Consider the following 21,446-nt stretch of genomic DNA (forward strand, 5'->3'; position numbering starts at 1 on the left):
CGTATTATTCATAACACTTTCATAATATATATATTTTTATCTCTTAATTGTATATTATTATTATATTTAATATTTATATTTTCGTGAGGGACTCGCGCTCGCCGCGACGAGGGAGCCGTTAGGTGGATGGAATCGATCGAAAGTGGCTGGAACATCTGGGGACACGCGTGCACGGCGGCGGGCCCATCTCGTCTCGGTGCGTGGCAACCGTTGGTTGCAGGCACCACATGAGAGCCGGACCCGTGCGCTGGCATCTAGGCACGGAGCAATGCCGGTCCATCAGCTTGGTAGGCTCGTGACCACGGAAGCATCTAGAACAGGCATGCATGGTCACGGGTCGAGTTGCCTGGTAAATGTTACTTATCAAATACGATACGAATGAATACTGCTTGGTACATAGCGTCATGACCACACTCATGGTTCAATAAATAGCGTCATGACCACACTCATGGTTCAATAAACAAGCGCCGTAGCGACACTCTGCTAGGCGACATCATCGTTATGAGGTACTGAGTACGGACCACCTGCCCGTTGTCTACCGTGCTAAGGCCATGGCAATGTACAGCAAAAAATAAAACACAATGACCGTATGCGTCGTCCTAAGAAAAGGTTTTGTTCCACTGTCGAACGAAATCTAGTACACGCATTCTGTCGACTTCTTATAAACAACCTTTTTTTAGATAATGTTCCTATAAACAACCTGCATTAGCACCATAAACAAAAGCACTCACGATCAAATTCAAAAGCAACGTCGCGTTTCGTCAACACGATACGACAAAACACGCACAGATGGAGTATCAAGCTAGCTAGCTACTGCCACTCACGGGTGCGAAAGACAAACGAACGAGTCATCTCCCATTGGCCATTGTCTGTGCTTAAGGATAGATTTGACAGAGCTATTAGATCAGTTAGTTATGCTAAAACGATAGCTTTATTTGTAAAGTGATTTTTTAAAATGAATTAGACACTAGAAGTTGGAAAAATCAGTTTCTCTTATAAAATCACTTTCTTCATTAAATTTATATTAAAGAATCACTTTCAATAACAAAATTACTTATACGTACAATCACTTTGCACGTGAAACTCTACGAACAGGGCCTTAAATCCTGAATCCTAACTCCCGTCCGTTACACCACGCAGGAAACCATGAGGCCTCTCGCGCCTCTGCTCGTGTGCTCCCTGCTCCACCTGCTACTAGTCGCCGTCCCGCCGGTCCACCCCACCCCGGCGCCGTCCTACGCGCGCAACGCGACGGTGTACAACGTCTCCGCGGCGCTGTGCCCGGGGTGCGGCGCGTGGGCGGAGACGCTGGAGTTCCTGTACTACCACAACCTGGTGCGCCTGGCGCGGTGGGAGCTGCCGCTGGCGTGGTCGCCGCGGCTGGAGTCGTACGCGCGGTGGTGGGCGTCGCAGCGGCGCGGAGACTGCGCGCTGCGGCACTCGTTCCCCGAGGGGCAGTTCGCGCTCGGGGAGAACATCTTCTGGGGCGGCGCGGGCGGGGCCTGGCGCCCGGGGGACGCCGTCAAGGACTGGGCCGCCGAGGGCGTCGACTACTCGTACGCGGCCAACGCGTGCGCGCCGGGACGCGAGTGCGGGCACTACACGCAGATCGTGTGGAGTCACACCTCCTCGGTCGGGTGCGCACGGGTGGCGTGCGACGACGGGGGAGTGTTCATGACCTGCAACTACTACCCGCCGGGCAACGTCGTCGGCGAGAGGCCGTACTGACAAGGTTCAGGGATCACCTGTGCAGATTTATTACGTGACAGAGTTCAGAGTTGGCGTGTGTAAATATTCAGCGGTGGTTCTATGAGATGATGCAAATTAAAGAACCGTAAACCATGTGTTTGATTGGATGTTCGGCATGTCGCCACGATATCTATTTCGGAGGTATGATAGATATCAGAGGAAAATTGCGGTGTTACAGTCGTTTTCCCCCTGTGCTTTGGTGCTGTTTGTCACCTTTGTTTTATTTTTTAGTGAGTTTTTCACTTTGTTGGTGTGCATAAATTGAAAAGCTTGCGATTTCGCTCCTCCAAATAATTCTCAAGATCTGAAGTCACCAAATGGAACGTGGTACAAAAATGGAATGCTCACTGACTGCGTCCTGCAAACTTATGGGCTTTAATTGGGCCTGAATTCAAGGCCCATGATATAACACATAGAAGAAACCTTTTACGCCAGCTTAGGGCCTGTTTGGGACAAGGATTTCTGAATGGACTTTTTGTAAGCATGCTTGCGTGGCTTAGTTATGATAATTTCTCTATTTTGCCAAAGGAGCAATGTAATTATCTGTCTGATACTGTTAGCTTGATGTATTGAATCTTAATGTTAATTAGTTCCAATACCCCCACGTTACTTGATGCCACCTTGGACCAGATTTAGTTTTGTAAGATATTTTATGAGCTTATATCATATCAAGGATGAAGTATATACATCTCATAGAAAATAAAACAATTTCAATGAAAAAATCGTGATGAACGAGAAAATATCTTGTGAACCGGACTGAAACCTTAAACATGTAATCCACTCGCGTACCATCCCGTTGCACCATTTGGGGGCATTCTTTCCCGATACAAGGATCTAGTGCAAAACTATCATAGCCTCTAGTCCTACGATACACTCTTAATTACTGATATATAATCTCAATGGGATTGCTTCTTCCTTACATGGTTGGGCTGGGTTTGTTACGGCTATACCCTTTTATTCATCCAAACGAAAAAGGTGGAAAAAATATATATGATTCGGACTTTTTTTTGTCTGCCATGTATGCTCTGTTGCGGTGCTTTTATTAAGGGCCAGTTTGTGATTGTTGGGTTGTAATGTGCTGTGTTACAGAATCTAGCTAGTTTGCTACAGATATCTAGTTTACTGATTCAAGTAAGTTTTGTTGTTATAACTCCTAAAAAGATGCTTCTTCTAACTAGCTGCTAATCGCAATATGAAAAATAAATGTTTTGAAAAGCCACCGCAGTTCCAAATAGCATAGATTCAGATGGTAAAGATATTTTCTTTCTCAACGGCGTAGAATATGCGACACCTTTCTTAACACACACAATGAAAATCAACAACAAACTAATAAAAACGTATATAACCCGAGATACCAGGAGACAAACTTGATTATCATGAGGTGATGCCATGAACGAAAGAAAGTGAGGCCAAGCATGAGCTCGTCACTCTCGTGGCATCATCTAATTAAACTGCCAACAAATCAGCTACGGGATGATAAATGCAAAACAGCGCAATAAATATAATTAGAGCGCTAAGTGGCACCAGCACCAGCTTGATTTCTTGAGCTCCTGAGCTAGTCTGCTAGCTCTCGGTGCATGTTCGGACGGATCAGAATGGCTTCTGCCCCATGAGGTTGCCCTGCGGCTCGTAGTGGCAGGCCATGAGCGTCTCCCCGGACGCGCAGGTGACGGTCGCGCACCCGAACTCCTTGCTGTCCCGCCACACCATCTGCTTGTAGCGGCCGCACCCCTTGCCCGCCGCGCACGAGTTGGTCCCGTAGTCGTAGTTCTGCGCCTCCTCCGCCCACGCCGCGACCGCGTCGCTCGGCAGCCAGTTGGCGCCCGCGTAGCCAAGGAACACGTTGACGCCGGGCGCGGGCGAGGCAGCCGCGCAGTTGGCCTTGTACTGCTCGGCCCACTGTGCCGCCCGGTCGGCGAGCTCCTGGGTGTACTTGAGCGGCCGCGTGAAGTACATCGCGCGGAGGTGCGCATGAGGGACCGCGAAGTCCTGCGCCTCGCAGGTCTGGAGCAGCCGGCGAGGCGCTGCCGCCGAGCCGGGGGAGTACGACAGGAGGACGACGCCGACCAGGAGGAGGCAGTAAGAGAGCCTGGTCCTTGAGTTGCACTCCATGGCCAAGACCAGTGTTCCCCGGCTAGTTAACTAGGTAGCTTGCTATACTAGCCTAGCAGTGTAAGAAATGATGCTAATGGTTGATGCATGCCTACTGGTCCTTATATACGCCAGCATCGCCGACAATTAAGAAATGATGCTCATCAACAGTTAATAGCAGCATGCGATTAGTAAATAGAATGCAATGGTAGATAGATCCACTGGTCGATCTACATGCATGGTGATTTGCGCTGACACAGGGCGCACGTAGAATCGACGCAGCATCATCTCATGTGACGGGGGCACGCACATTGAGGGTGCCCTGCAATGCGCGATCGAGGGGCGGGAGCTCCCGTTCTCGTTTGACTTGGATTTCATAATGCAGCTGGCCCGTGTACGAGCGATCTTAACCATTTATTTCCTCTGCATTGATCGGCTTGACACTTGGGCAAATCTATGGAGACGGGTCAGAGGATGCCTGCCAAGGGCAGAGATTGCAGCTCAAGTAAACGCCTAGAAAAAGGGTTTTGGGGTTCGATGCTTCGATTTGTTTGGTTTCAGTGCAATATAATGGTTTTTTGTGCAGGGGTTTGCATCTAAGATCGAGGGATTAATGAGTCGGCACTTGCGTGGAAGGGTCCTTTGCTGCAGTTCTCATGTCAATGTCAATAGGTAGTTGATGGAGAGATTAAACAAACTTCTGCAAAGTACTTGGCCGCCCTCCTTTACTGACGAGTGACGAGCATATAATGAACGGGTCTGTTTAGAGAGAAACAGAGAGCCGTCTACTAAAATGGGGCTCTGGGATTGCAACTTGGGCTCAGTCGATAAATAAGAAAGCCCAAGATCGAAGGACACTGAGAGCCCACCTGTTCGTATTGGGTCTCCCAATCGTTTGATGATCGCAAAAGGCCAGCTGTCTCTCTTGAAAATCCATAGAGATTCCAGGTAGAAATTGATGGTTAATTTTCAATATGGAGTGAATGTCAAGAATGAGCTGGATGGATTTGCAAATTTCCAGCCAGTGGCTGAATTTAAATTCTCCAAAGGGAAGGTTTAATGACAAAATATTGGCCTAGACTGAACTTGATAATAAGTGAAATTTTCCCCAAAAAAGCATTTTCTGAACAATTAAACACCTATAAATATCGTGTTGGATTCCAAAAACGTTTTCATGCAAACAATAAGTCAGATTATTGGCAGGAATTAATACATAACCTGAGAACAAGCACAAGCTCCATGCATAAATATGGCCCTCGCTCACCACATCGATGATCAAATACTCTTGCACAACACCATCCGTAAAAGAAATTATACATCTGCAGAACACACGGTTGCCATGGCGAAACTCGAGATCTTCATCACAGTCGCGCTCCTGCCGGTGCTATACAGCACCCTCCAAGTCCAAGGTACCCATCGTCTTACAAAATCAAATCGCAGCCTTTTCCGATCCGTCCACGGCACACGCGTGATCGAGTTGCTAAAGAATCCTTACGAATCACAGCTTTGTTTGATGTGCCTGTGACGATTTTCAAGCAGGCCGAAGCGTAGCCTACGACGCCGGAGAGGACGCCGCCATGCAGTGGCTGCCGTTGCTGAACACGACGGCGGCGCAGCAGCAGGTGGCGCACCCCAACGCAGTCACGCTCAAGTATTGTGACAGGTGCACCTGCTGCAACCCGGCGATCTGCCAAACCATGAACTGTTGCATGGAGAGTGTCTGTGCGCCATCGACCGGCCTGCCGAGCAAGAGCAAGTGCGATACCAAGACGGTCTCTTGTAGCTGCAGCACTGACACTTGTCGTTAACAAATGTAACATTGAATGGTTCAGACGAAAATTTGAAGCGCGACAGTGCAATAAAAGGGGGTAAAATGATCCTTGGTATGAACATTCTTTCGAACAAATCTACTTTGTAAATGTATTGCTACACACATCAAATTGTTACCTGTCTTGCCGCGACAACAAGATATTACTAAAATATCTAAAAAGTTACTCATAACAAATTAGGTTTTGCAGCACAATTTATCAACCATAAACTAAGTCAGTAAAACTTAAGAAGGAAAAAAAGAAGACCCACGAACCATTGATTTGAACCGCTCCACATAAACAATGCTAGATGCTTATAACTAGGTGTTTAAAGAAAAAATATTAAATACTTATATAAAAATTATAATTTACAATACAAACAAAGTAAATATAATTAACTATCATATTAACACTAATATAAATAGTAATACTTAAATAAATACTTAAGCATGTTACTCTCTATCTGTTGCCAGTACAATTGAGAAAACCCCCAATTTTTCAGTAATCACCTCCTCTTAGCACATAGCACGTGTCTCCTAGGCCTGCTAATCGCGATCGTCGATTTCTCTGAAAGCAACCGCTGCTCTGGTGTCTCCGCGCGATTCGAGAACCGCTGATGTGGGCCCGCGACCTACTGGACATGCCCGCCATTTCCAGATTCTACCCTTCCGCCACGTGCTCCCTCGCCTCCGCCTCCTCCCGTTCCCCACCTCGCCGCCGCCGCGTCGTCTCCCCCATGGGCCAGTCCCCGAGCGCGCCATCGGGGCACAACCGCCACCGCAGCCGGAGCAGCTCGCGGTGGCCGCGGCCGGGGCTCGGGCTCGACCTAGGGCTCCTGCTCGGGCGCAAGCCGAGGTCGGGGGGCGAGAGGCTGGACATCGCGAACCGGGTGCGATGCTTCCTGTCGCCGCCCACCGCGGAGGCGGACGCCGAGGGGAAGGCCGCCGGTAGTCGCGAGGAAGACGAGGTCGGCGGCGAGGAGGCCGGCCACCTCGTTGTCATGGTGAATGGGCTGTACGGGAGGTGCGCGCGCGATGGTTTTGCTTGTGGGTGCTAGTTTGGTACTCTTGTTTCAGCTAATTTTGTGCTTTGATCAGTTCGGAGGATTGGAAATTTGCAGCAGAGCAGTTCGTGAAGAGGCTACCGGGGAAAGTCTTCGTGCATCGTGAGTTCATAATTTGTACTAGTTGCGCACTTCGATTCATGGTTGCAATGTGCTATCGCAAACATTGAACTGGTACTCTAGTGATTCCTTCAGAGAGAGGGAGGGAGGGGCAAAAATAGAAATGTGAAATCAATCTAATACAGAAGATCATCAAAAGTTTGGGATGATTTTGGTTGGTTAGTGAAAATTTTGATGTCATGGAATCTGATGATAAAGGGAACTGGTGTGGGTTATAAAATTCTGGTGCATGCCATAAATTCTAAAAAGCAAGCACTGAGAAAGTTTTGCAACGCTAGTAAGAACAAGATTAGCTGCTTACAATCATAGTTTGAAATCGATTGAAGCAGTACACTGACATGATGATGCAAGTGGTAGTGATGTGGAACACACTCTAGTTTAGTAGTTACAATTCTGTCATGTCTATTCCTATGGGTGCCTCATGCTGCTCAGTTAGCTTCCCATGTCAAGAACGTTCCATTATTCACTAGTGTGTGCTATTGTACGAACTAGTCTTAATATTTCTTCAATGCAGGTAGTCAGAGTAATCATTCAAAGTTAACATACGATGGAGTTGACTTAATGGGAGAAAGGCTAGCTGAGGAGGTACAACTAACTTCATTAAACCAATTATGTCGTCATGTACTAGATTCATATTTCGTTTTCATTGCCAATTCATAGCTGAGCAGTGTGCTTTAATCTAGTAAAGATTACAGGGAGTTATAGAATTGTTTTAGAAGGGTACATGATGAAACTAATATTTATCATGCAGGTTCGACAAATTGTTCAGAGAAGAAGAAACTTGAGGAAGATATCTTTTGTCGCGCATTCGCTTGGTGGTTTAGTAACAAGATATGCAATTGGAAAACTCTATGAACCCCCCATGAATGAAGTCTCTTCTCTTGATACTGATAAGCTTTCTGATGAACATAAAATACCGGATGGTGGTAAAATAGCTGGTTTAGAACCAATTAACTTCATTACATCTGCTACACCACACTTGGGCTCAAGGTGGAATAAACAAGTAAGTTTCAGGGTTATTTACTTATGTGCAGTTGTGCATACCTGGTATATTCATCTTATATCTCATTATCGGCATTTGTATTGCCCCATCTAAGTCCGTGAGCCTCCAGACCTGCTGAACCTTCTTGTATCATATAACTCCTAGCCCTGCTATTGAAATGGAAAACAGCTCAGAAACCCAACCATTTTCCAAGTCTCATTCTTACTCTGGAATACCTTAATATGCCTTCTCTGATTGATTTTTCACTGTGGTTATATCTGAATTCAATAAGAAAACAGTATCAATAATTAAAAAAGCTGATTCCCTGGTTGTATTTTTGTTTCCCCTCAGCTCCCCTTTCTTTTTGGTGCCCCACTTTTGGAGAGAACTGCCGCAGAAACTGCACATTTTATAGTTGGGAGAACTGGTAAACATCTATTTCTTACAGACAGAGATGATGGGAAGTCTCCACTTCTCCTGCGAATGGTTGAAGATTGTGATGATGGGAAATTCATGTATTTATTCTGTAATTGCACCAACTGATATCGATCTCTGTAACTCATATGCTGGCTTTACATATCCTTATTACACTGTTTCGTTATGCAGGTCAGCTTTGCGCTCTTTTAAGCATCGTGTTGCCTATGCTAATATAACATATGATCGTATCCAACTAGCACCACACATTTTCTATTTTCTTTGTCAAATTATAAGTTCATTGTCAAAGATCATATCCATTTTCCTGTGGCCTTAACTTATCGATAAAGATATAGTTGGCTGGAGAACATCATCGATTCGGCGTCAGCATGAATTACCAAAAGTAAACCAGTAATCCTTCTATTTTACTTAGAGGCGATGAAAGTCTTCCTCTGCTTTACTACTCATCTTTTAATAATCTGGCCTTTCTATTGTTTTCAGCTTAAGTTAACAGCAAACGATAAAAAGTATCCTCATGTTATTAATGTTGATAAAGAAAATTCAGAGGATCATCAGCAAGATGAATCTGTAGACGCTTCACTCGCAAATAGCCTTGAAGGTAATAATCACTGTGATATATGTACCATAGAGTTGTATACTTGGTTTTTGCTCTTTTTCTGAAGACCGGATAGAGGTGCCTGTAATAGATGCATAAAGGCTAGAGAAGCTGCAAACCTTTTAGGTTTGTCCTAGTCAAACTTTTTTAGCTTTGACCATCAATAGCTAAAAAATCATATAGATTGACAACATAAGGTTGATGCTACTATATTCATCATGAAAAATACTTTCATAATATATATTTTTATAGATATTATTAGTCAAAGTGCCATATTGGAGACTGTGTCCATGTCCTAATGGACTTATATTTGGGATCAAAGGGAGCTGCAGTTAATTCATAAGCCTAGCTAATTTAAAATTACTGATCCCAAGTAGGATGTACACTGCACGTACCATGTTTTCAAACCAGCAATTTTGCAGCAGCGGGTTTTCTGCTTACTGTGCATTAAGAGATCTATTATTACAGAGACGATGATCCGTGGCCTTACACAAGTGTCCTGGGAACGTGTGGATGTATGCTTTCATAAGAGCTGGCTAAGATACAACGCCCATTATAACATCCAGGCAAGATTCTACCACTATAGCCATTTGCCAACAATTTTTCTAGTACAGTTGCACTTGCATTCATACTTTTAACCAACTGTTGATTTATACAATTGACCATTTCTTTAAAAGAAAAGGTACAATTGGCCCCACAATATGGCAAAGTGCCTGTTGGGCAGCTGAGGAAGAACCTTATACTGTGGTTTTTTTTTTTTTTTTGAGGAATCTTGGGTAGGTGTACTGCCATTTCATTATAGAGAGGAAGCATAGTTATTTACAAGTTAATGGCCATGGTACAAGTGCCAGGCCTATAGATAGTTTACATTGTTGGTTTAAGCACTGTGACAACCTAGAAAAAGAGAGGAAAGCTACAGCGGTGATTATTCCTCTAATTCAGCGCGCTTGCCGCAGCGCGTCAATGTCTTGTTTTATGAGCAGAGACAGCTGCTGTACAACCTTATACTGTTATACATGGTCCTTATTTTACTAGCACCTGATCAGTAGGCGTGAACCTTGCCCTCAATATGTATGATATTTCCTGGCTCAGTAGAAATGGACAGCACATCTTCCTTTGGTTGCTAGATAATGGATTGTGCATGATTACCTTATAATACCATAAGATATAGGATTGTAGTTCCAGGGAAGTTTAAGGATTTATTGGGTTTATAATGGGTGCAGGTTAGGATTCATCCAGGTAATTCGGACGGAGAAGACGTCATATATCATATGATAGACAAATTTCTAGTCTAGACGACTAGACTGGCTTAACTTGACAACTCGTTCCTATGGATTCTTCGTGAGAAGTCATTATCTTTTATGCGTTGGGTAACTCAAATCTAGTTGATTGATATCGGCAGACCAACATGTATTCACACGTACTGTCAGGTGATTAGAGCGTGTGACCTGTTTTCATTTCCGACAATATAAAGTGTTAGTAATGTAAATGTTAGCTTGATAGTGCAAATTGTTGTGGATATGCGTTTTACAAGGTCGATTGGAATTTGGAAGTTGCAACAATGTAAATTTTACCGGTTGCTCCTGAAAAGAAAAGAAAAAAAGACGGCTTTTTATGCCAGTCTCCTGAACCAAGGAAGGTGCACCTGGTTAAAGTTGTGCCTTCCTCAAGGTGATGATACGATGCAGCATTGGCATTGACCAAAGGTGATAGTTGTTTTATCTACTAAGAGAATGAAGGTTCTTTTGTCAAATAGTTCTATACTTGTGGTGGTGTACAACTGAAAAACAGGACGTACCTGCCATTTTATTTTTCTGAAGGACTGACAATAGTTTGATATCCACATCATCTTTGTCTGCTCCCTTCAATACCGCCTGCTTAGCAGAAAATGGGAAGGGGAGAACTGCTGGTTACCCGTTAAATCAGTTGAATCCCCCAAAAGGAACAAGATAAACATTCTGAACTAGATCTAATTATAGTCAATAGAGGCCATGGAACAGGAGCAAAAGTCTAAAAGTGAGAGATGCCCCAAAATCCTCTCATGAACAACACCACTCCGGTCTCCCTATCAGCCCTTCAGGGGATGAACGACCGGCACCAGAATTGTAGAAACTTAGCCTAGAAAATATAGAAGGGCCAAACCTACCAATCCGAACAGTGCACCGCACACATCAGAGCAGCAGTAGTAGTAGAGGCTCGATCACGGAATGGGCAAGTACAGCGACGGCAAGGACGGCGAGGCCGGCGGCAGCTACCCGCTGGTGGCGGTGTGCATCGACAAGGACAAGAACAGCCAGAACGCGCTCAAGTACGCCACCGAGACGCTCGCCCACAAGGGCCAGACCATCGTCCTCGTCCATGTCAACACCAAGGGCACATCAGGCGAGCATCCATTCATCGAGCTCGCACCTCAATCTGAGCAACATTTTATCGGCAGCTTCTGTTTTCTGACGATGGCGTGCGTGCAGGAGGGGTGGAAGACGCGGCCGGGTACAAGCAGCCGACGGACCCGCAGATGAAGGACCTCTTCCTCCCGTTCCGCTGCTTCTGCACGCGCAAAGACGTACGCACACATCAAGCGTAACAGTGTTACACGGTGCAATTCGCCAAGTCTGGTGTAATACGTGCGTGCTTTGCATGCAGATCCAATGCAAGGACGTGGTGCTGGACGACCACGACGTGGCCAAGTCGATCGTCGAGTTCGCCGCGCACGCCGCCATCGAGAAGCTCGTCGTCGGCGCCACCACGAGGGGCGGCTTCGTCAGGTTAGCAATAGTCCCTCTCATTCGACTCCCTCTGCGCGGCCAGCGCTCAGGCCTTGCGGTCTCTGAACCCAAAAAAATACACTTCTGGTTTTGTCCTTGAAGGTTCAAGGGGGACATCTCCAGCAGCATCTCCAAGACGGCGCCGGACTTCTGCACCGTGTACGTCGTCACCAAGGGCGGCAAGGTGTCGTCGGTGCGCCAGGCCATCCGCCAGGCGCCGGCCGTCTCGCCGCTCCGGACCATGATCCAGGGCCCCAAGCCCGAGCACGTGCCCACACAGAAATGGACGCCACCCCCAGCAGCTGCAAGAGGTTCGTACTACGATTCATATGTTACATGATGACGACAGTGCACAAGACATCAACAATTCATCATGATCAAAATTATGGCAGGTGATGTTTCCGGGACACCGAAATTGCTAGAAAATAACATCATGTAAGTTTTGCATCAACTCCTGCGCAGTCTCCGGCGAGTCGGCGACGAATGAGCAGCAGAGTGGGCTGACCTCGATCGCTATGCGTATACGGACAGGTCGCCATTCGCGAGGATGGGGCTGAACGCAGGGTCGGCGCGGAAGGCGTTCCCGGACTTCTCGCTGCCCGAGTCGTCGGACATATCATTCATCGGCACCGGCGGGCGTGGGAGCACGGAGCGGTACCCCCCGTGCCCGCCGCGGCTGTCGAACGGGTCGGATGGCCACGACCAGTACAGCTTCGAGGCGTCGCGCACGCCCAGTAGGTGGGGCGACTCCTTCGGCAACGACAGCACCTCGCACTCCCAGACTAGCACCTCCTCATGGTCCTCCCTTCCCACGGTACGTATCGAATCATACCAAGAAATGAACAGTCTGAGCTACATGCATGCATGAGATGTTGTGATTAAATGTGCAATGGCGATGCAGGAGGACATGGAGGCAGAGATGAAGCGGCTAAGGCTGGAGCTGAAGCAGACCATGGACATGTACAGCACGGCGTGCAAGGAGGCGCTCACTGCGAAACAGAAGGCGATGGAGCTGCAGCGTTGGAAGATGCAGGAGGAACAGCGCACGCAGGATTCGCGGCTGACAGAGGAGTCGGCCATGGCGCTCATCGAGCAGGAGAAGGCCAAGGCGAGGGCGGCCATCGAGGCGGCCGAGGCAGCGCAGCGGCTGGCGGATCTGGAGGCGCAGAAGCGGATCAGCGCGGAGATGAAGGCGCTCAAGGAGGCCGAGGAGCGGCTCCGGTCCATGGGCGCCGGGGCTCGCGAGACCGTCAGGTACCGCAAGTACACCATCGAGGAGATCGAGCTCGGCACCGATCACTTCAACGAGGCCCGCAAGGTCGGCGAGGGCGGCTACGGCCCCGTCTACAAGGGCCACCTCGACCACACGCCGGTGGCCATCAAGGTGCTCCGCCCCGACGCCGCGCAGGGAAGGTCGCAGTTCCAGCAGGAGGTGGAGGTGCTCAGCTGCATCCGCCACCCCAACATGGTTCTCCTCCTCGGCGCCTGCCCCGAGTACGGGTGCCTCGTGTACGAGTACATGGCCAACGGCAGCCTGGACGACTGCCTGTTCCGGCGCGGTGGCGGGCCGGTGATCCCGTGGCAGCACCGGTTCCGCATCGCGGCGGAGATCGCGACGGGGCTGCTGTTCCTGCACCAGACCAAGCCCGAGCCGCTGGTGCACCGCGACCTCAAGCCGGGCAACATCCTCCTGGACCGCAACTACGTTAGCAAGATCAGCGACGTCGGGCTGGCGCGCCTGGTGCCGCCGTCCGTTGCCGACACCGTCACGCAGTGCCACATGACGTCGGCCGCCGGTACCTTCTGCTACATCGACCCGGAGTACCAGCAGACGGGCATGCTCGGCGTCAAGTCGGACGTCTACTCGCTCGGCGTCATGCTGCTCCAGATCGTCACGGCGCGGCCGCCCATGGGGCTCACGCACCACGTGGCGCGCGCCCTGGAGCACGGCACGATGGGCGACCTGCTCGACCCGGCCGTCCATGTCTGGCCCGTCGAGGAGGCGCAGCGCTTCGCCGAGGTGGCCCTGCGTTGCTGCGAGCTCCGGCGCAAAGACCGGCCCGACCTCGGCACCGTCGTGCTCCCCGAGCTCAACCGGCTCCGAGCGCTGGGCGAGGACAACATGCAGTTCTGCAACACCATGAGCGGCCGGGGCGGCATGCACCGCTCGCCCTTCCACAGCAACTCCTACTCGCAGCCGCGACATGTAAGATCCATCTCCATCTTTCCTCCTCGCAAAATGCACTCCAATGCTACTACATTGAGCCTTTTTACGGTCCTCGGAAATCTATCAATTAGACTTGATCAAACTCAATGCGCAGGATGCGGCGAGTGATCCAATGCTAGGGAGGCCGCAGTACAGCTCGAACGCGAGCCAGTCCGCCATGCCTGCAAGGAGGTCCAACTACAACTAAGCTATTGCAATTGCATTACGTGTAACCACTCGCCAAGCAGCAGTGCAAAACAGATCACTAGTCTTTCTCCTGATCCTAGCAGATAGTTACTGCTGTTAACTGATGCAGATTGCAGAGCCATACAGCGATGCCAAGGGTGCACTCTTGATAGTAAGTTGTAATTGTGCAGTATGTAGCCTTTCCAAAACTCTGTTCCTTCTGTAAACAACCTGAAGTTTCAAAGGCAAATTGGATACAGACATTCCCTACCCAAAGTCATCTTGGAATTACCACGTGTATGATGTAACCGGCGAGCACTGAAATGAAGAAGTCCATTTCAGTTTCATTCCCAAAGTCCAACCATAGTACCGAACAGGACATTCTGTCTGTCTGACGATGAAGGGGGCAACCTGCAGGCACAATGTGACATACCATCCAGAAACTGTCTCTTCTTCAGTTCGCAAAGCAAAAGTCGGTGCAGTACTCTTGTCGCTGTTGTCATTCCTAACCTTGTCCGCCTACATTGTTTGACGTGTTGTAGCAAAGAGGCCGTGCCTTGTCCACGACAGAATCGCCTGTCTGAACTGAATGAGCACAAGCTAGGCGCGGCTAAACCTGACGTTGACGTACCCTTTGTAGCTCAGCTATGAAATGGCTCGAGTAATATAAAGGAATTAATCAACACCATCATGGTAATCATAGCAAGATCAGTAGGGTAGTAGCGCTAGCCGCTAGGCCTGCATCGACGCTCGCCATGCGCGCGGCAGGTGCAACGTACCTGAGGCCGGCAAAAGCGAAAGGCGCAGACGCGACCCCTGCCGGCCGGTACGCTGCCCGTCGGCGGTCGAGCAGTAGGATCTATGCTAGATTGCCGTAATTCCACGGCTCGGCAATTCGCGATGCTGGGTATAATGGAGACATCATCACGTGAAACGTGCCAAACATACTGTATCCTTGGCACGAACTTTGGGCGTGTAAGCCGCTATGCACACAACACATGGCTAATGCGAGCTACGTTTCATAGCCTGGTCCCCCGGTCTGGCGGGCCATGTCCCGCCCGTGCATTCGCACTGCCGAAATATAAACGTAGCACAATCGAAGTTCACATTTCTGCAAGCCCGACCATCTCATTTCCATCCTAAATGCATCATCCAAAACAAGCGACTTGCGCATCTCTATTCGCAGCGACGGAGACGCTTGGCGCCGGTGCCAACCTCCTCGATTGCACCCAACCTTGGCGCCGATACCTAGGGGACCCGAGGGTGCGGTAGCGGCCAAAGCCAGGGACCCAGATCCCATACGCCCTGGTGTGCATCACGGGAGACACATCACACATGACTCGGAATAAAATCTGCTCTTAAAAAATGTGATTATCATCCTCTCTTAAAAAAAAAAAAATAGGGGTAAGTGATTATCAGGGAACAAAGTTGGCATCGCGTTGAAGCTAGGGTCCATCAAATCAAAGTGCTTCGTTTTGCTGGACACCTATCATCTTCATCTCAAAACCTTCCCTCTGCACGCTTTTTTTTTTATTCTGAATATGTTGATAGGGATGACAATCAGGTATAGCGGGTACGAGTAATAATTATTTATACATGTACCTGTTAATTTTTACCCACCCACGGGTACACCCGCGAGCGTCTACGGGCTAAGAGTAGGGACATAACCCGTCGTCCACGGTGTATCATTTACCTGCCAACAAAGAACGCGTCAACATCCACTGCTACCTTAGATCTGAATGACACCGACCATCGCCTTGCTCGGCTCTTGTACCATGAATTCAAGAAAGGGTGAGCAGCCCAAGGCCACCCGCCACCCAGATCCATCCATGGCGACATCGGTCGTCATCTTGCTGCTCGTGTGGGGCACTAACCATCTCATGTCCATGCTGGAAAGTGGGAAGCGGCTGCACGCTCTTGCTCGCCGTGCTGGCATGCGACCGCTAATGGAGCAGCTCACATTGAACGTTGCCGGCCACATATGCCAGGAGAAGGCCTTCGGCCTTGACGTCTGCTTCGTTCACCTTCTTGTCGCACCCCCGGTGAGCCACATGGGCATAGAGGAGGGAGTAGAAGATGGTGAAGGCCGCCAGAAGTAGGATCTCCAAATTCGACTGTCGCATCAGTCAAGTTGCGGACTCTAGGCTGGGCTAGACAGTGGAGCAGGGTCACAACACAGGGGTGGTGGATTGGTGAGCGGAGCAGCAGGGACAAGGGCAGAGCTAGGGGCGGCGGGGTAGAGTTGCAGGCGGGATCGAGCGACAGGGCAGAGTTGGGGAGGGTGGAGTGACTGTGCTAGGTGCTGGCGACTAGCACTAGCGGATTGGGTGGATATGGATATAGAATTAGGTCCACGTGTCAGAGAGCTATACCGATAAATAGGTGTTACAGGTATGTTTAATATATACTCATACCCGTATATTTGTTATGTAGTATTTTGCACTTTTAAACGTACCCACAAGTATCAAATATGATTCATACCCGACCCTATTAAAATATTTATCCATAAATAAATAAATAACCAAATAAAACTATTATCCTTGGCAGCAGATGAATTTGATGACACGAGAGAAGTAGTCCTCCTCAAACACCCAAAACCTTTGCGTTACTGCGAAAGGGCACGCCCCATCCTATTCGATCCTACACATAACTAGGAGTAGAAACCTGTGGCAAAAAGCCCTCACAATTCCCATGGCGCGCCAAAACCCTTCGTGTCAGAGATGAGCAGGCAGGGCAGTGGGCAGAGCAGAGCTGCATCTGGAGTACCAGTAGATCCTAGTAGATGTGATGACGACGACGATCCGTCGCCGAGATGAAACTTCCAAACCTCAGCAGGGCTAGGGCTACACTCCACGGCAGGCTGGCAACGCTTCTTTTGGGGCGCTAGGGGCACTGTTCACCATTGATGTGCTGTGTCAGGTACTTTTTTGTTCAGAAGAATCCTTCCTCGATCTCATACTTTTTGTTGTTGCTATCGCCCAGTTGTTCCTCTCTTTCCTCCCTCTCTCCAATCAGGGTGCGCCCAGGATCTTGTGTGGTCTCTCCTTTCACCGTGTAATCGCTTGTGGCGTGGGCACCCCCCACCACGAAGTATTTCGCCTCTCAAATTTGTTTTTATTCTGATTATACATTTTAATACAAAAATTAAAAGAAAAAAAATGATCTTAATCTAAAAGTTGATTATTATAATTTAGAAATTAAATTATACTATAAAAAAAATTACAATCCATAATATGATAGGGATAAGTTTCCCTATAAAATTTAAATTGCAACAATCTATAGTAAAAACGAACAGAGCATCAATCAACATCTCCGTCCATAGCATTAGCACTGTTTTTTAAGCTTAGCGAGACCGCATAGCAACCCACCGATGCCACTGTGATGGCTTAGGACGCGCTACGAAGTGGCAATGCCCTAACATGCACATGTCCGGTACCAATGGAGCTACGCTCGACTTGCTAATACCATAAATTCAATCATTAGCACTGTAAGTATTACTTTAACACAATAGCACCATCAATTCACTTATTAAATATAGTGTGGCCACGCTACAAAATGGGGAGTACAAGAGATGCTTCGATGTACGATGTACCACCTTTCATGGATATCTTGTGGACGCAATATTGACTTTGTTGCGCCACCTTGCAGTACTAAATTCACTTATTAAATATAAGTTGCTTACCTTATTTCCTGAGCAAATCATCATCCTAGTAGTAGTAGTGAACTGCATCGTGCATTCGCAAGGGATTTCTTCGTCCTAGCCTGGAAGCCAGCCGGAAGCAGTACTGAACGGCACCATGCATCTGCAGTGAATTGCAAGGGATTTCTTCATCCAACTCTGGAAGTTGCTGTGGGCACAATACAGTTGATCATAAGTCAGCTGACACGCATGACATGAGAAGGGCGTGTTTCCATTTACTGCAAAGAGTACACACGCATGACATGAGAAGGGCCTGGCAGTATTCAAGATGGCCTCACTCCATTCCCATCGGGATCCCCTAACGTTATGACGTCGATTACTGAGACATGAATCCGGTCCCACATGTTAGTGACGGCGAGTGAAGTCAGTGATCCCAATCCATTCCCACATGCCCTCTAATCCATTTCCGATGTGCCGCCCCTTTCGCAGGCCTACAAATCTATCCATTTCCGAGCAGCAGTCTCCTTTCCCATGCTTTTCGTCGTCTCCTCCTCCCTCGTATGCTTCGTAAAAATTAGGATGGCACGCTAAGCGAAACCTAAAAATGAACAACATCCGTGCATGAAAAGTGCCGCGGCTGCCCCCCACAGGCCCAAAAGAAGCAAACGGGAGAGCGAGAAGAGAGAAGAAAAGGCGCAGGGTCAGGAGTGTGCTTAGCCTCAGCCATCCGTTCTTGCAGAAAACGAATAATAAAGGAACAGAGCAAGCAATCCCCAAAACCACCAGAGAAAAAAGAGGCAGAAATAAAAGTTGATTCGATTCTCGTTTCCAAGATTTGATCCATCTTTTTTTAAAAAAAAAATAGAAGATTTGATCCATCTTTTTTTCTTTTTTTTAAAGAAAAATAGAAGATTTGATCCATCCATCATTCCATCCAATCCACCCAGGATTACAGAATCCAAGAAGGCAGCAGGCGGAGCATGTTGATGTATCTTTTCCACCAGGAGTTTGATGGATAACCACCAGCAGCTACTCCAATCCAATGAGTAATGTTACAATGAAAGGGAACTGGTTTCTTAACAACCCATATTATATGATTATCATTTGGAAGAACATAAACATTGAAAGGAGAAAGAAAAAAGAGTGCAAGAAGCTAAGAAGAAAACTTAATTCCTGGAGTAACAGCAACAGCAATGGATGTGGTGATTGCTGTAGTTGTGGATTGAATTCCCAAAATGGCTAGGAATAATATCCCTAGATCCCACATCTCATCGCCAACCAACCAATCAGGCAACCATCCGTCAATCCACCGGCGTCCGAGTCGGATCAAGACCGGGATCAATCGGAATTGTGGATTTATGGTGAGTCATCATGACGGCGGGGCGGCGAGGGGCTGCGGCTGCGGCCCGGCGACGAACGGGTGCTGCAGCAGCCGCATCGCGGATGGCCGCTTCGCCGGGTTCTTCTGGAGGCAGAGGCTGATGAAGTTCTTAAAATCCGGCGAGGCGGTGGGCGGCGGCTGCGGCGAGTCGGAGTAGCAAATCGCGCACATGAGAGCGGCCCAGTCCCCCTGCTTGCCGAGGTTCTCACCGAGGGGGAACCTGCCCAGGTAGAACTCGAGGATGCTGAGGCCGAAGCTCCAGATGTCGCCGGCGTACCCGTCGTAGGCGCCGTCGTTGAGGTCGGTGTTGATGCGCTCGGGGCTCATGTAGGCGATGGTGCCGACGGAGGAGTTGCAGGGGTCCATGGTCTGGTTGAGGATGCGGCCGACGCCGAAGTCGGCGATCTTGACGCGGCGGCCGGAGTCGATGAGGAGGTTGGAGGGCTTGATGTCGCGGTGCACGATGTGGCGGCGGTGGAGGTAGGCGATGCCGGAGAGCACCTGGCGCGCGACGTGGGCGAGGAAGTGCTCGTCGGAGATGCGGTGGCCCTCGAGCGAGCCCCGGTCCATGTACTCGAGCAGAATCTGGAGCTCGCCGGCCTGCTCGTACATGCCGTGGCAGCGCACGATTGCCGGATGCTCGGCGGTGCGGAGGATGGCGATCTCGCGCGTGATCTGCCGCCGCACGGCGTCGTCGTGGTTGCCGTAGAGCACCTTGAGCGCGTAGGCCCGGCCTGTGGGGCGGTGCCGCACCATCCACACCGTCCCGCCCGCGCCGCTCCCGATGCGGCGCACGCGCTCCAGCTCCGACAGCGGGGGCGGGGCCGGCGGCGCGGAGCCGGCCGATGTCGGCGGGGTCGGCGCGCCGAGCGACGCCGGGCCCGACATCGACCCCGATGACGACGTGGACGACGGTGCGGAGGACGGCGGGAGCGGCAGCGGCAGCGGCACGGCGAGGGAGGTCAGGTCCCGCTGCGGCAGAGGCAGCGTGAGATCCGGGCGCCGCCGCGACCGCCCCGGCGTGCCCGGTTGCTGCGCCTGCTGCAGCGCCCGCGGGTTCGGCGGCCCGCCCGGCCTCATCGCGCCCTCTCACGTGCGCGCTGCCGGTCGCGTGGCGCGCGCGACGGAAGAGACGGGAACGGGAGGAGGGGAGAGGCGCCGCGTGACGGTGCGAGTGGGTTGATGGATTGGTATGGCTCTCCTCACGTTCGCGTCGCGTTTTGTTTGGGCTGGCGGAGTGGGGAGGAAGCGGAGGAGGAGAGGTCGGGTCGGGGCAGGGAAGACGGATTGGATCATTGGAGAGAGACGAGTGTTTTTTATACACGACGGGCGAAGAGAAAACAGAACGGGGCCGAGACGAGTGACCGTGCTGGGGGTGGTAGGAAGGATCCCCCCCCCCCCCCCCACATAGAGATGCAGTTTTATTTTTTTAACTAGAGTCTCTTACTCGATGTTTATTGGATGTTTCTATAGAAGAATATGGGAGGGAAAACAAAACCTTGGCTCACCTCAACCTGGAGGGTGGTGTCACCAGGGGGTCTGATGTGTCTGCATAGCCGCATTTGCCTTTCAAGTAAGCGAGTTGAGCCGAAACTTTTATTCCGAGCGCACGGGAGAACCTCATCGCACTAGCAATGCGGTGGGAACCCATTTCTTTCTCATACCTCATAATTGATCAGGCGCCTGAAAACGGGAGAAGTCGATCAGGCGATGAAAAACGTTGATAATGTTAGGAGATTTGAGGATTCAGGATTTCTTCGTCGCTGGACTTAGAAGATGTTAAGGGAGGGAGATCCGAAGGAAGAGGTGGGAGTAGGGGTGGAGCGGTAAGGTAGCAAGGGCGTTGTCGGCCGCAGGCAGCAGAGAATAGCCGGTGGACCAGTGTCAGGGCGGGAGAGGCAAGGACGTTGGAATAGCGTGACGACGGGTGATACTAGCAGATCCGCCGGTGGAAGTGCGGTTGAAAACAAGTAGAGAAAGATAGGAGGCAAGGACAAGCACACGAACTCGATTGAGGGGCGGAGGTTCGCGAGCGCAAGAGAGTCGTCATGAGGTTGGAGGGCATCTAGCGACTCACAATCGTCGCTAAAAATAATAAAAAAATAGACGATTGAAATATAACAACAACCTTTCTTTCATTCTTTCTCTCATCCAACCCTTGCGCTGCCACTTAAGTCGGCGCCTCGTCGTGGTGGAAACATGCACGTTGGAGGTTGAACTGAAGCCGACATAGGTGAGGAAAAAACCCTGGTTTGACACACTTGCTAACTAGTCTGCCGAGCTGAGCTCGTCTAGAGTGGCTTCCTAAAGCAGATGAAGCGGAAGCCAAAACTAGTGCATTCCATAGCTGTGAATCAGCATGCTCCAGTTATTTTTTAAAAAATAAGATACCGTTTTGGATATGTATGGTAAAAGCTAATAATTA

The 21,446-nt window shown here is 49.6% G+C and overlaps 5 protein-coding genes across 5 annotated transcripts; 3 read left to right on the top strand and 2 right to left on the bottom strand.

Moving 5' to 3' along the window:
* The first annotated feature begins 1,104 nt into the window (after positions 1 to 1,104).
* On the top strand, positions 1,105 to 1,972 carry LOC133917747 (pathogenesis-related protein PRB1-3-like). The gene has a single exon (XM_062361611.1). The coding sequence runs from the start codon at positions 1,147 to 1,149 to the stop codon at positions 1,726 to 1,728; it is 582 nt and encodes a 193-aa protein (XP_062217595.1). The 5' UTR covers positions 1,105 to 1,146; the 3' UTR covers positions 1,729 to 1,972.
* Positions 1,973 to 3,028: 1,056 nt separating this feature from the next.
* On the bottom strand, positions 3,029 to 3,916 carry LOC133917748 (pathogenesis-related protein PRB1-3-like). The gene has a single exon (XM_062361612.1). The coding sequence runs from the start codon at positions 3,859 to 3,861 to the stop codon at positions 3,340 to 3,342; it is 522 nt and encodes a 173-aa protein (XP_062217596.1). The 5' UTR covers positions 3,862 to 3,916; the 3' UTR covers positions 3,029 to 3,339.
* Positions 3,917 to 6,254: 2,338 nt separating this feature from the next.
* LOC133919952 (putative lipase YDR444W) lies at positions 6,255 to 10,473 on the top strand. The gene is made up of 10 exons (XM_062364536.1): positions 6,255 to 6,671; positions 6,746 to 6,813; positions 7,346 to 7,416; positions 7,583 to 7,834; positions 8,165 to 8,328; positions 8,420 to 8,475; positions 8,578 to 8,630; positions 8,729 to 8,846; positions 9,312 to 9,409; positions 10,067 to 10,473. Exons 1-10 carry the CDS (start codon positions 6,265 to 6,267, stop codon positions 10,136 to 10,138), a joined length of 1,359 nt encoding a protein of 452 aa, XP_062220520.1. The 5' UTR covers positions 6,255 to 6,264; the 3' UTR covers positions 10,139 to 10,473.
* Positions 10,474 to 10,591: 118 nt separating this feature from the next.
* Positions 10,592 to 14,401, top strand: LOC133919951 (U-box domain-containing protein 52-like). The gene is made up of 8 exons (XM_062364535.1): positions 10,592 to 11,225; positions 11,312 to 11,406; positions 11,487 to 11,608; positions 11,711 to 11,919; positions 12,001 to 12,043; positions 12,140 to 12,422; positions 12,510 to 13,814; positions 13,930 to 14,401. The coding sequence occupies exons 1-8, from the start codon at positions 11,051 to 11,053 to the stop codon at positions 14,020 to 14,022; spliced, it is 2,325 nt and encodes a 774-aa protein (XP_062220519.1). The 5' UTR covers positions 10,592 to 11,050; the 3' UTR covers positions 14,023 to 14,401.
* Positions 14,402 to 18,698: 4,297 nt separating this feature from the next.
* Positions 18,699 to 20,322, bottom strand: LOC133919953 (mitogen-activated protein kinase kinase 5-like). The gene has a single exon (XM_062364537.1). The coding sequence runs from the start codon at positions 20,099 to 20,101 to the stop codon at positions 19,010 to 19,012; it is 1,092 nt and encodes a 363-aa protein (XP_062220521.1). The 5' UTR covers positions 20,102 to 20,322; the 3' UTR covers positions 18,699 to 19,009.
* Positions 20,323 to 21,446: the final 1,124 nt, after the last annotated feature.

The sequence above is a fragment of the Phragmites australis genome, chromosome 5 (genome assembly GCF_958298935.1).
Source record: "Phragmites australis chromosome 5, lpPhrAust1.1, whole genome shotgun sequence".
Classification (NCBI taxonomy): domain Eukaryota; kingdom Viridiplantae; phylum Streptophyta; class Magnoliopsida; order Poales; family Poaceae; genus Phragmites; species Phragmites australis.

Bases quoted from the DNA above. Each gene is read 5' to 3' on its own strand.
- LOC133919951 (XM_062364535.1), top strand. From the start codon at position 11,051: ATGGGCAAGTACAGCGACGGCAAGGACGGCGAGGCCGGCGGCAGCTAC. The intron at 11,226-11,311 runs GCGAGCATCCAT...GCGTGCGTGCAG, and splicing joins CAACACCAAGGGCACATCAG to GAGGGGTGGAAGACGCGGCC. The intron at 13,815-13,929 runs GTAAGATCCATC...CTCAATGCGCAG, and splicing joins CCTACTCGCAGCCGCGACAT to GATGCGGCGAGTGATCCAAT.
- LOC133919953 (XM_062364537.1), bottom strand. From the start codon at position 20,101: ATGAGGCCGGGCGGGCCGCCGAACCCGCGGGCGCTGCAGCAGGCGCAG.
- LOC133917748 (XM_062361612.1), bottom strand. From the start codon at position 3,861: ATGGAGTGCAACTCAAGGACCAGGCTCTCTTACTGCCTCCTCCTGGTC.
- LOC133919952 (XM_062364536.1), top strand. From the start codon at position 6,265: ATGTGGGCCCGCGACCTACTGGACATGCCCGCCATTTCCAGATTCTAC. The intron at 7,417-7,582 runs GTACAACTAACT...TTTATCATGCAG, and splicing joins GAGAAAGGCTAGCTGAGGAG to GTTCGACAAATTGTTCAGAG. The intron at 8,847-9,311 runs GTAATAATCACT...CTATTATTACAG, and splicing joins ACTCGCAAATAGCCTTGAAG to AGACGATGATCCGTGGCCTT.
- LOC133917747 (XM_062361611.1), top strand. From the start codon at position 1,147: ATGAGGCCTCTCGCGCCTCTGCTCGTGTGCTCCCTGCTCCACCTGCTA.